General features: G+C 37.0%; 1 protein-coding gene across 1 annotated transcript; it reads right to left on the bottom strand.

Annotated features, from left to right (window-relative positions):
• Nucleotides 1-1,514: 1,514 nt before the first annotated feature.
• Nucleotides 1,515-12,875, bottom strand: RAB22A (RAB22A, member RAS oncogene family; the record flags this gene model as incomplete). The annotated part of the gene is made up of 6 exons (XM_010087441.1): nucleotides 1,515-2,219; nucleotides 3,568-3,677; nucleotides 5,519-5,625; nucleotides 5,740-5,811; nucleotides 8,977-9,058; nucleotides 12,796-12,875. Coding segments are annotated over 6 exons (549 nt in total), but the record flags the coding sequence as incomplete, so codon positions are not given.
• Between the last annotated feature and the right edge of the window lie 538 nt (nucleotides 12,876-13,413).

Genomic DNA, 13,413 nt, shown 5'->3' with positions numbered 1-13,413 from the left:
AAATTTTGCCAGGAGTAAGAATTAAGATATTTCAAAGAAATTAGGGATTTCCATGACTGCCACCATGAAAGTCCTATATTTAATTGCTAACCTGCCTTTTTGTAATTAAAAATATGCCAAAGAACAAGGTTACTCTGTTCTTTCTTTACTAATTATATTTCCCTGAAGCATTTTGTAGGAGCACTGAAGTTTTCTGTTCAGAATTTGCTATGAGCAACAGAAAAAATATATTATACGTAAGGCTCAACACCAAACAAGTCTGTCTATACTATGAGATGCTGTATTAATGACCAATGTCTCAAAGGGGCTTCAAACAGCCTTTTTTTTGATGAAGATATACTTCTTGGGCTCTCCATAAGTACACAGCGTGTACAACTGCGGCAAAGACAGCATAATTGACAACGCAAGGTAAGTCAAAGGCATGATAAAAATGTAGTCACCAAATTTCATTAAAACATACTAACCCATTCAAAATCTCACTGTAACAGTTCACTTGTTTTGCTCTAGAGTAGCTCTACAAGAATTTTCACTAACACAAACTGAAGTACAAGTCCTTTCATTTCTTACAAACTTTTCTGCATTTCCTTCAGGGAAAATACATGACAAGATAGAAAACAAGATGAAAAACAAAGGATAAGCCTCATCAACATGACCTCATTTTGATACTAAAGCTAAACTATGTATTTTAGCATATACTCAAGTCTATTAAGCTCTTTTTCTTCAAAAGTATAAAGTTTCTCACTAGTGCTGGTAGGAAACAAAGTAAAAATCAATAAAATAGCACAAATGGGGTATGGTCAACCTACAGTTTAATTGAAAGCATACTTAAAACCAACACGGAATAAGCTAAATACTGATTTGCTAAAAACCCTCACAGATGAAACAGCCCAGGAACCAAGAGGTAATGATCTACATTACCACATCTTAATGTTACTTCCTATTTGTACTTTTGTACCCAAAACAGGAAAAAACTGTGTGCACCACAGATGAAAATTTGTTCAACAGACAGACCTCACGCTGAGCCAACAGCATTCTCCATTGGCTCTTTCAAATGCAATTAAAAGAAAGAATTTCAGTCTGCCTCTGGATGAACTCACAGTGACAATACCCAAAACGCAGGAAAAAATACCCCTGATGGAGGTTCCCCAGGAGTTTATCCATAGGTGTGGAATGGAAGGAGTGTATAAGGTCGCATTGTTTTTTTTACTGTTTTTACATAACTTATAATGCTTTAAATACTGGTCTCATAAATACAATATGAACACTTTACACATGGCAAGCAATGAAAAGCTTTCCCAAAAAACCTTTAGGTCGTATCAGAACCACTGGCAGAATCTGTTTACAGCATCTGTTTTTAGTCAGTTACCACTTAATTTAGTCAGAACTACAGCTACGTTTTCTTCAACCAACATCTTAATATTAAAAAAACTTGTAGGAACAAAAAGATGCCTAGAAGCATATCAGTTTGCCTTAAAGTGATTAAGGTCAGCATGAAAAGAAGATTGTCTGTGGTTTAAGACCTGTTGCTTGTGTCCCCACCCCTGGTGCATATCATCTTTAAATAAAAAGTGCAAATGGGATTTGGGGACTGGATGGACTGATTTGCCTATTATTTGTCTTCAGCTGCTTATTCTGTAGCCACCTCACATCAACTGTCCCATTGTACTTTGGATTAGCTACAATTAAATTTAAAATAAGGCTCACTGAAGAAAAAGAAGTGACATCTAACTTCCAGATTCCTCTCACCCTTAAGTCCCACAAAAGTGCTCATTTCCCTTTTTTACAAAAAACCCCCCCTAAAATCTTGATTACAAAACTATTAAACATTTCAGTTCTACCATCCATATAGTCACCTTCCTTTCAAGCAAGGCCAAAAAAGCAATGATGGATTCCCTTTGAATGTAAGATACTACATGTTTTGTAAGTAAACAGGCTGACATTATGATTGCAGTCTTTTCTGCAAGTGTACAGATGTCAGATGAACTGGTCCATTTTTGTGGGACCATGGGTATATGAACACCAGCAGATAAAGATCTAAGACTGATAATATAAACCCAACGTGAACTATTAACTTCCAAGACCACCTACTGTATAAACAAGTCTGATTTTATAAGGGATCAGTCAACAGCAGCTGCGCTTTGTCACAGATGGCTGTCTTCTAAGTTTGAAGCCCTTACCACTAGATGGGGGGTTGGTGTCAGTTGATGGAATTCTGCGACCTACGAAGAGGCAGAAAAAAAATTTATAGCAAACATTATACTTGAAACTAATTTTAAGCATTCAGTGTATGTTTTGTATACAAAAATGTGTCTTCAGTTAGTTACATGTCACTAATTACAACATTCCTGCGTAACAGAAGGATGGCAGTTCACAGTCTATACTATGTCTGTAAGAAGTATGGTTCCACAAAAGCATTTGCAGCATTCACACTCCAGGCCAATCTAGACTCCGAGAGCTAAACTATAAAAGCACCCAGAGAATATGCTCTGCAGGATCCAATACCATCCAGAATATCTTAATTGAGAATCACCATCTTGACCTATATTTCCACAGTAGATCACCTGCATCAGGCTTAAAGTGCCACTTCAGTCACCTAATCAGTCTTTAAAATTAACTATTCCTGGTCGAGTTTTCTTTTCTGAAGATGATTTATGGGGTTTTTTTCCATGGATTATTCAAGATAAATTTTAGAGAGCAACTATTAAGTCAGTGAAATCAGGAAGCTCATCTACAGCACTTACTTTTTACAACAGCTTCAATATATTCAACTGCTTATAAGGACACTATCTTTTTTTCCTTAAGTCTAATATTTCTGTAGTTATACAAAGCTAAACTGCAGTGGACACACACACAAATGGATTGCTGTTTGTCCTCTTTTTACAAAGAGGCTGACATACCTGCACATTGGTGCTGTTGCCTGAAACATACCCTGAAAATAATACTACATGAGATTCACTTTGGAATACTGTCTGTTTTTCATTCACACACACACAACAAGTCATTGTCATACATTCCATGAATGAGAGAGAAAAGATTTGCAATTTAATAAAAAAACCCCCAAAGTATCACAAAAAAACTTGTGGAAAATCTATGCACAGTAGTTGCTATTTCCTAGACAGTAATCTAATGTTTATGAATTCTTTGATTTTTGAAAATGCACTGTTTTAGACTAAGTACAAACACTAAGAGTGAGAACTTAATTCCTTTTCTCAGCTGTATAAAGTCTGGATCCTCCTCATGCCATTTCCTTTCCCTTCCATAACCCTGAAGTACTAATTGAAACATTCAATAACAGATACAGTAAGATGACACTGACTTCTGACATGAGTGCCCTGCTTGCTATTTATCCAGCAGCATCACAGTAGGCTTAAAATCTCTAGAAGGAATATTTAGAGGTCATCAGATGACCAAAAATTTATACAGCTCATTTTGCAGTTGGTATTGATGGCTGACTGTAACAAATTTGTCAGTACTCTCACCTAAATAGCACAAAAACTATAATACAGTAATCAAATCTCTACTTGAACTTCTTTCAGAAGAAAGCACATTAACTGTTTAAATACTTACTAATTTCTATAAAGAGTTCATTAATGTTTATTGCATTTTTCGCACTTGTCTCTACAAATATTGCATGAATGGAATCTGCATAGTCTTTAGCATCTTTTTCCATGACTTCTCTGGAAGAACAAAGCAAAGAAAAAAAAAAAGCTGTGAATGCAAGAAAACCCCACCCCATTACTCAAAATCTTAAGGGATAGATTAAGCTTTTAAGTGTCTCATTAAATTAAATGAGTATTTTGTATTTTACCTGTTGGTCATCACAGTGTTCCCTCATCCTGAAGTTGATGCTCATTCTTTATTCTGTGCTGCCTCCCTGCCTTGAGGTATGAGCATCACTGAAGCACAGTCATAAACTAAACAAGGCCTTAATCCCTCTGACAACATTACAGTGGAATTTGTTTCTTGAGTGCTCTAAGCGTAGGTCTGCAATCAATCATCAGGGAGTGCTTTATTCTTCACACACAGAACAGTTTTAGATGTACCAAAAAGATCCTAAAGCATTATTTCCACTAATCCAGTGGATTTCCTACAGCTGTTTACAAAACCAAGTATCTCGTAACACTGGGCAGATCATTAGTATGGCATTTAATTACATGAAGCATGAAGACATAGCTATAACAGAAACAGACTGAGCACACAAAAACATAGACAAAGAAGTGAAAAAGTTACTCTGCGCCCCTAAGTAGGCAGGCTGATAATGAAGTATGTTTCCCTAATGTGAAAAAAACATACCCAATAGGTGGAGAGAGGACTGGACTATATGTTCTATCACTTTACATAAAATTTCTAGAAAACAGACTACTCTTGGTAACAAGAGACTTAAGCTATCAAAAGCACAGACTGGATCAGTGACTCAAATACTGCCTCTGACTAAACTACAAGGAAACTTGCTCATTACCTTGAATAGCAATGTTTACATTATTTATGATGCCACCTAAGCACCAAGAAAGGAGCATGTGAGACTTAATACTGCATGCCTTATATTTGTCTTCCAAGTAATTTTATACCATATTTCCTTCAAGACACATGCTACTTCTAACAAAAGTTATTGGATCTCACTAGATAACTGCTATATAATAACAATTTGTAAAACTATTCCAAGAACCAACTCTGCCGTGGTTCTTTAAATGCATAACCATCTGTCTCCTTCAAAATGCCAGCTGTGGTACCTTTTCCAATGAAATCTAAAAGCAAGAGTTTGCACACACTTTCTGAATTTTGGCTTATTTAACCAAGACATCAATAAAAAGGGGCTTCTTTTGTTTTTAGTACATGCCTTCTTGAAAGTCTGGCTGTTCATAAAGTTTCTCAAGAACTTTTCCCTCTCTCTGCAATTATTTCAGCCACATCCAATTCCACCCCAATATTTAAGCAGGGAAGGAAGGCACCTGAACAAGCAAGTCAGAAAAACCTACACAATGCTTTCCAACAGGCTTGATGTTTTTCCTAAAAAAAATGAGGTGCTACAGATTGACAGGGGTACTTCTTATAAAGTGAGGTAAACAGCTTGTATTACACTGTAGTTTCACAGGCAGTTAAGGCTTGTGTAACTTGGCACTGCCACCAGAAAAAGTAAAACTGTCTCCCTGTAAACTGCTCATTCCTAACCCTGCTATCCTACCTCTGTCATGCCAGCAAGCATTCACGGTGCAAGCAAGATAAATATACTTGGATCATTTTTCTTTTTTTTTTTTTAAATAGTTTTAATCTGGATCTATTTTACAGCCTGATTTACTGCTGAATCACATACGTACTCACACCAGCACTGGGAAGAAGTGGGTAAGACTGTCCAAGGGCAAACGAACCAAATCTGACAGTAAAAACAGCTCAGACCCCCTGTGAAACTACAATGCTAGTGCAAAACAGTTTAAATTGCTCCATACTTCTTACCTGCTCTGAAATATTTTTAGCACTATAAGCTTAAGTGAAAGCCTACAAACTGTCCACAGTTATTTACCTTACATCATTAAGATCACACTTATTTCCTGCAATAGCTACAACAATGTTTGGGGGTCCATGCTGTCGAAGCTCTTTAACCCAGTTCTTTAATGTTGAGAAAGTTTCCTGATGTGGAAAGAAGAAAAAACACAAAACAGAAGGAATTAAGAATCAGAACTGGCCCATGACCCCAAAAAAAATCCAGAAATTGTAATGGTGAGTCAAGATCAAATTTCTTACCTCTTTTGTGATGTCATACACTATAATGGCTGCAGCTGAGCCTCTGTAATACATCGGGGCTAAAGCACGAAACTGAAAGACAGACACCACACATTATGAATTTGATCTTCCACTGACCTCCATGATTATTATCATCATTATTATTGGAGAAAGTGAAAACTAGCTTTAAAGTTCACATTAGCAGAAATCTTTTCTTTACAATTACAGAGAGGCTGTGCAGCAGAGTGCATGAACTCTACTGTTTCATGTTTCATGAACATGAAACAAAGTATTGTTTTACAAAGGCCAACCAATAAATAATATAGGCATCAGCAGTACACCTACTGCAAAAAGCCGGAAGCCAAACTTGACCTTGTTTTGACTAGATTAGACTCTCTCATTTAAGACTGTAGATTATACACAGACCAAACCTGCAGGATATACACTCAACTTTAAACACCAAGCAAGGGGAAAACAGTCAAAATTGAACTCTCTTCTTACACTTTAAGACAATCATGCTTTTGGACAAAGTAATTTCAAGAAAATTAGCATCTATTGCTACTGATCTGAAATGTTCAGAAGCTGGTGTCATCCTCTAGCCCCACGGATCAGTAATGGCACTTTGAAATGCTAGAAACGTTTGTTTCTTCATAATCTAACCTGTAGCTTTAGGAATTTCGCTTAAGTTTTTTCCCAAAATTTAGAAGCACATTTAAAACCAAAAACTTCAAAAGCCCACAACTATGTGACCTGTTGCAAACAGAGCTTTAAGGAACATGCTAGATAGTAAAAGGCTGCAGTAATTTTATCGTAGTTTTCAGAATTAAGTCTACAGCAGGCATATTTGGCTGGTAGTGCATTTGCAGGGTATAAACCGGGCCTGTACCTTTGCATGAGCATAGTTTTACCAAAAAAAGTTAGAGCATGTTATTAAGTTGCATCAAAAATATCAATCAAGCATTCTTAAAAACAGTGTGAAAGTCTAATTTAAAAAGAAGACAACTAATCTATCAACAAAACTCTCAAAGCGCACAGTAAACCGCATGCACTGCTTTGATGTAAGCACATGTGATTTAGAGCTTTTGTGCATCTTATTACTCAGGGTAAAAACCATGAATAGAATACAGTTTTTCATAAAGACTTATTTGGTTCTAATAAAAGACCAATTTCCTTTTGCTTAGTACAGTTCAACTGAGAGCAATATTATAAATCATAAAAATCTTGCTATAAAGCAGAATTCCAGACCATTTACATTTGGTTCTCAAATTCTGTTTTGAAAACAGGATTTTGAACACAAAGTTCAGAATATAAAAATATTTAATAGTGGGAAAGGGAAACATGGGCAGGCATTCAGTTCACGTTGGGACATAATCCCTCTCTTCCTCCTAAGTACTAAAATGTAAAGGGAAACATATTTGGTAAACCACCACTTGGACTGGTTGCAACCTGGCTTTTTGATTATTTGACTATTTACATTGGGAATAAACCAACTTTCACTTGCCGATTTTGTATGACTCTCATTTCCTGCTGCTAACACTTAGATACTTTTTTCCACCTAAGAGCAGTCAGCAGATAAAATACATTAACAAAACAGATGTTACCAGAAACACTGAATTTTCCTTTTACTATTTTTCCAAATATTTCAGCTTGCCCTACAGCCTCGGATTTATGTTTTGACAGAATTAGTAAAATGACAACATGTAATTATCCAGAGAGACTAACAATTGGTAGGTAAGAACACACCATAGCTCAGCAGAGACATCTTGGTTCCAAGAACGGTGTGGACATCTTTGGTATTCCAGATCACCAAGGAAGGGAACCCTTCAATAATTCATTGTCAGATGTGTTGCATGACCAGAAAACTACACTACAGATTTCACGGCAAAACAGGTACACAGACCATTTGTGACTAGCAATAAGTGATAGTGCTTTTCTATTTTGGAGAAAGAAACGTCTAGGAAGATACTGGCATCATTTCAAAGTAAATAGCCTTGCTCCCATATTTAAGTGGTTTGCTTGGATATACTGAGGCCTCACAGTGACTTCTCTGAGGTGTGGAACATAAGCTTCACAGGTATCACAGCTCTTGGGTCTGAGCCCAGGTAAGACATCTTTCCTTTTTTTATTTCAATAAACAATCATGCAACTTGTATGGAAGAAAATTAGAAGTATCACTCAAAGTCTAAAAACAGAAAGACAAGAACGTGCTCGTCACGTACAGATATGCTTCCTCAGACTGCAGCGTGCTGAATCCAAATTAGGGTGTTCTCCCATTGCTTGCAAACACAGTTAAAGACAACAGGATGGAATGCTAATATGTAATGGATGTTTCCTGCCAAGTTGTGGCAGGCATGTTTATAAAGCTTTCCATTTAAGAGTACCAGCCTCTTAAAATTCATACTCTATCTTTCAGAAACTTCACATTCCAGCATTAACATTTCAGAATGGGCTAGGATGTTCACTTAAGACAAACTATTTACAGCAAATGCTGACTGACTCCTAGTAACGGAAGGTCTTGGCTATTTCTGGTAACATGGATACTATTGACATAGCCCTGAGCTACATCTTTTGAGAACATAAGTTTGCTTTATATGGTGCTGCTGGAGGGAAATAAATTGTCATTCAAAATCCAGAGCACTGAAATGCAATACAAATATATTTGAGATACTTTGAGAAGTAAAACTTTACAAAATAAGAGATCAGTTAACATCCATAGCATGTCTTGAAACACTGCTTTTGAAAGCCTAAACCCACATCCTACTCACATTAATAACTCATACAGCTGCTAACACATTCTGTTAGCTTCGGTGTTCATTTTTCCAGAATTGGAGTTACCTGTACTATAAAACATGATGATTTATTTCACTTTGATTCTCATGTTGCCAGTTGCACTGGCTGCAAATGCTGCAGTTGGATGTTTAAAACTCAACTAGAAATGGCACTAGAGACAGCTGCTGGCTTGCCCCCTGCCACCACCTTGTTTTGAAACGGCACTCCCTTCCAGTGAATCTAAACCCAGTCCTCTGTTTTACAAGCTCATCTTCTTAGGAAATCATCCTTAAATCTGTACTTTAACCATGATAACAATGAAAAATAAAAACATATTTACAGTGCCCGTATCTTGATAAAAACCTGCATAGAAACAGATGTTCTAATAGATCTTCTTAAAACCAGCCACATCATGACTTTCAGGGCAAGGGTTGAAAAGTGACCCAAACTCCAGCCAGAACTGTCACCCCACATCCTGATTCTACTTACCCGCTCCTGTCCGGCTGTATCCCAGATTAGGAATTTATGCAGCTCATTTTGATACTGTACAGTCTTGGTCATAAATGAGGCTCTGGAAAAAAATTACAGCTTATGCTTTTCAGAATATCAATATGTTGTTAGAACATCACCACCATGAACTTTTTAAAAGGTTTACATTCCAATAATAGTGCCCCCCCCAACTGATGAAGACTTTCATATCTAAAGACTGAAATTAATGAGGCAAAGGGCCTCAGAAGATTAAATTTCCTTTCGGGGGATGAAATTCAAGCAACAAAACAGAAGGAACACAAATACATATTATAAGCTTTTATTGTTCACAAGCTTTTGATAAAAATAAATGATGTATGAACAAAAAACCAGAAAGGTCAGCCTTTTCCACAACATTCTTCCTAAATGGAGGAATCGTCACAGCAAATCCTTAAGTGTATACCAGAAACTTCCTGAGGGCAAGAGATCAAATCTGTCCCCTTTGTATCAGCTTTTTCTATCTCTGTGCTAACATTCAGATAAACACCAGTAAGTCCATACTTGGGAATAAAATACGGGAGATACATATCACTATTGGGAGGTGTTACAAGGACAGAGAAATCAATAACAAGTAACTTGCTTGTTGTCTGCACTCTGTCCAGCTCCCAGATCCTGTGATTATATACTTCAGTCTGCAGAGGCTCTTGCACTTCCAAAAGGACAAATAAGAAAACCTCTCCTTATGCTCCAGCTGCCCCCTTCCTCAACCTCTAGATGTTTTACAGTAAAATACTGCAAATATTGTAGAGTACTTTTGTGCTTTACTTGATCTGCTTTACATGAATCAGTGCATTTCCCACAAGAACAGGGATTCTGAGACCTAATCTTTTGCAAGATAATGAACGTTATCTTGGATCTTAAGTACCACCAGGGCATAGATTTTAATGTCCTCAATACTTCTGTAGTTAATATAACTACATGTCTTTCGACATGGTTCAATGTTACAGGAGTACAAAACAGCTATTACATTTAAAATAAAGAAAGGGAGCAATTACACAATGCTTTCCACTGTTGAGGTAACCTTCTCCCCATTCCTTAAGCTCAGATGGTTTGCCAAATAGTATGTCAATCTCCAAAGTTGATTACTCTTTTAAGAAGCCAGATACAAGGTTGTAGCATCCCTAAAAAGAAAGAGTCTAACTGCAATGCATTTCACCACAGTTAACTAGATGATGCAATAAGCAATGGAAAATAAAGTGACAGGAGTATCTGGTGCAAAGCACAGCAAAGACTTACACTTCCTTAAGACTGCTGCAAATTAAGCATCAATTCTGAATGCTCTGGCCAATATGGAAACTATTTCCTAAATCATAGATTCTCACTGAAAATTTATCTTACTTGGTTCTATAAGACTAAGCATTCCTCTACAGTCAATTTGAACTGAACAGCTGTGTTGCTCTAATTCACATCACAACTAAACACACCAAATGTTAGATGACAATAGAGGTGACATGCTACTTGAAATTCTTTAAAAAGTGGATGCTTTAATTGTGACAGTTTCAAAATGAATTTGCTTAAAATTTTGGGACTGTATCTTATTGGAACTTCACACAATCCTGGCATTTGGGCAAGTTTTGATTCATTTATACTACTATAGCAAACTACCAACAAATCATTTTAAGACTACTAAAAGACAGATTTTTGGTGTGTCACTTCAATAAAGTATACTAATCCCAGTACTGTCATTAAACCCATGAAGACAAACTCTGTTCTACACGTTAGCCTCACTACCACAATGGCTAGCATCTTCTAACAGTACCTTAAGTTACTACACAGTATCTGTTACAGACATTCCCATGGGAAGACATGTGCATATGATCTCCCGGGGTTCCCAAGTTCAGACAGGTGCTACATTGGAGGGAGAAGAAGAAAAGAAAAAAAAAAAATCAACCCACACACCACACAGTCAGAATTAAAACAAACTGACTTTGGAAGGAAGACAAGATTTGATGGAAGTTCATTCCTGTCTCAGCCCTTCACAGAGAGGAAAGAAAAAAAAGAAAAAAACCCCTACCATAAACCCTCTCACAAGTTTTCTGCAGATAATAGAAAATTCTGCTTTGCCTGAATAGAAGAATCACAGATCACAATCTTTACTCTGCAGCTTTACATAGTCTTGCAGACATGAAGAGCCTAAAGCCATCAAGCACAGTATTTTAGAATATTAGAATCTGAAAGCACTCCAGGAGGTTGCAGTTCACAGGTGATTGGAGACATAATGCAAATTCCATACTGGGTTACTCAGACATTTAACCCAAGTAGTCGAGATGTGTGGTGACATATCTCTAACTATAGAGCAGAGCAACCCCATCAAATAAACAGGCACCTCTCATGTTTGCAAAACCTGCCTGTGTTACCGTACCTGAACACAATAGGTAAGTTTGGGCCACTGTAGATACCACTCATTTCAGCCAACCGTTTAACAGAGTGTTTTTAAAAGCATCTGGATTACTAGGAATGAAAATGGATAACCAATTTCTCAAACATCTCAGGTAATAAGAAAAACAACTGGATCTTTCAATAGTGTCCCCCTGAAGAAGTTGTTTTACTCAGAGTTGGTATCACTATGGGCAAGAGGTCTGATTGTTCTGTACAACCTGAACTTAAATGTTTACAACAACCTGCTCTCCTACTTAAGCAAACAGCAATATACTATCCACAGATCAGTATTGTGGTCCTCCAGAAAAGAACCTCTACTGCAGGCAATCTGACAGTAACTAAGAATGTTCGGTCCTTGAAGATCCAAGAAAACTGCTCAGCAATCTATCTCAAAGGCTACCTTTCTTAACAGGGAAATTTAAACAAAAGCATACTTCCTACAGAATGTCTTGTCATTTGATACCAGTATTTACCCTCAAAAAAGAGGCTGGGAGGTGTGGGGGGAAGAGAGAAAGATTACTTTTTTTAGAAGGACAGGATGAGACACAGATGATCTTTATCAGCAGGATATTTTCTGGTCAAAGCTGTAGTTCAGCCTGTGCGACACCTGAATCAGGAAGTTGCACTGACACCCCCCACATACATTTCTCAGCATCAAGTGAAGTCGTGTCCTCCTGTAAGTAAATAATTACTTCTGAGCAAAGCAGCCCATAAGAGAATTGCAAAGCAAAGAAGACAGCAGAAGAAATAAAGAGATCCAACCACTCCAAGAGTTCCTGATGCTTACCCATCCTATCAATTTGAAGACTTGAGCTCGGTAACCGTGCTACTCTGAGGTGAAACCAATTGCATTGCATTAACAATTTCGTCACTTACAAGCATGCATATTGCATATAAATGCAATTAGAACTAATTAATGAAGAGATTTACAACCTGAATTAGTATGTTAACTACCTTCAAAAACCTAGCAGACTTATTACTGTACTTGATTCTTTAAAAAACCCCCAGAACTTAAAAAACAATAGGTAGTTGCATAATAATTGGACTTTGAAATTTAAGAGTAGTGCATGAGAAAAGCACGTTGTTCCTTCAACAGAAGATTCTACAGTGTAATTTATTCACAACCCAGGACTCCTAGCACGATTTTGTTAGTTTAGATTAGCAGTACAAAATGAGTCCAGACTTCACACACAAAAATGGAAGCTGCAGGAGTGCCGAATACACTCCTATGCTTCCTAAGGTACCTCATGAGCTAATTAAGGCTGCAGTCATGTTTATTACCACATTTATCTGCCACACATGGAGAATCCCCACATGATCTATTCAGGAGGTACAAATATATATTCATATAGTGTGGTTTAATTCTTGAATAAGTCACATTTACTTTACTTAGTTTCTTACCCTATTGTTGGGTTGATGTTGGGATCAAAGCTATCTTCTACAAATCTCCACACGATACTTGATTTGCCCACACCAGTATCCTAAAAAAAGAACAGAAACAATTGAAAGAGATACTAGTTACTGTAACAGATTATTCGTTAGTCTGCAAATCTCGCAATACAGCATGCATGAACAACACAGTCCTGCAGAGAATCTCAGAGAAGTTAGATTCTTAAATACTTCAGGTATTACATCCGTTTAGCAGAAAAATGAAAGGTCTGATAAGTTACAGTTTTCTAAACAAAATTGTTAAGATATTTTTATGAAGGACTACAAAAATCTGCTTTCATACTTATAATCAGTAATTCAAACCTTTTTTTTTTTTTTCCCAAAGCTTGCATTTGAACAGGAGTAGCAAAGGACCATCTCCCGTTTTTAGCGAAATACACAGCAATTGAGTATGGTACTCCATCTTTGCAAGCCAGCGAGCACAGTAAATTATACAAGTGTGACACACGCATTTCAACCTCTGACTAATGCCGTCCCACCCTGCTTAATGAAAGACTTGAAATTTCTTCTGTGACACACCTGAAACATGTTTCTAATGCAACTCCACAGATCTATAAATGGTAAAAGAGG

This window comes from Pterocles gutturalis, unplaced genomic scaffold (assembly GCF_000699245.1).
Source record: "Pterocles gutturalis isolate BGI_N339 unplaced genomic scaffold, ASM69924v1 scaffold11791, whole genome shotgun sequence".
In the NCBI taxonomy this organism is placed as follows: domain Eukaryota; kingdom Metazoa; phylum Chordata; class Aves; order Pterocliformes; family Pteroclidae; genus Pterocles; species Pterocles gutturalis.
The sequence above is the reverse complement of the archived record's forward strand: the minus strand, read 5'-3'. Positions and strand labels throughout refer to the sequence as shown.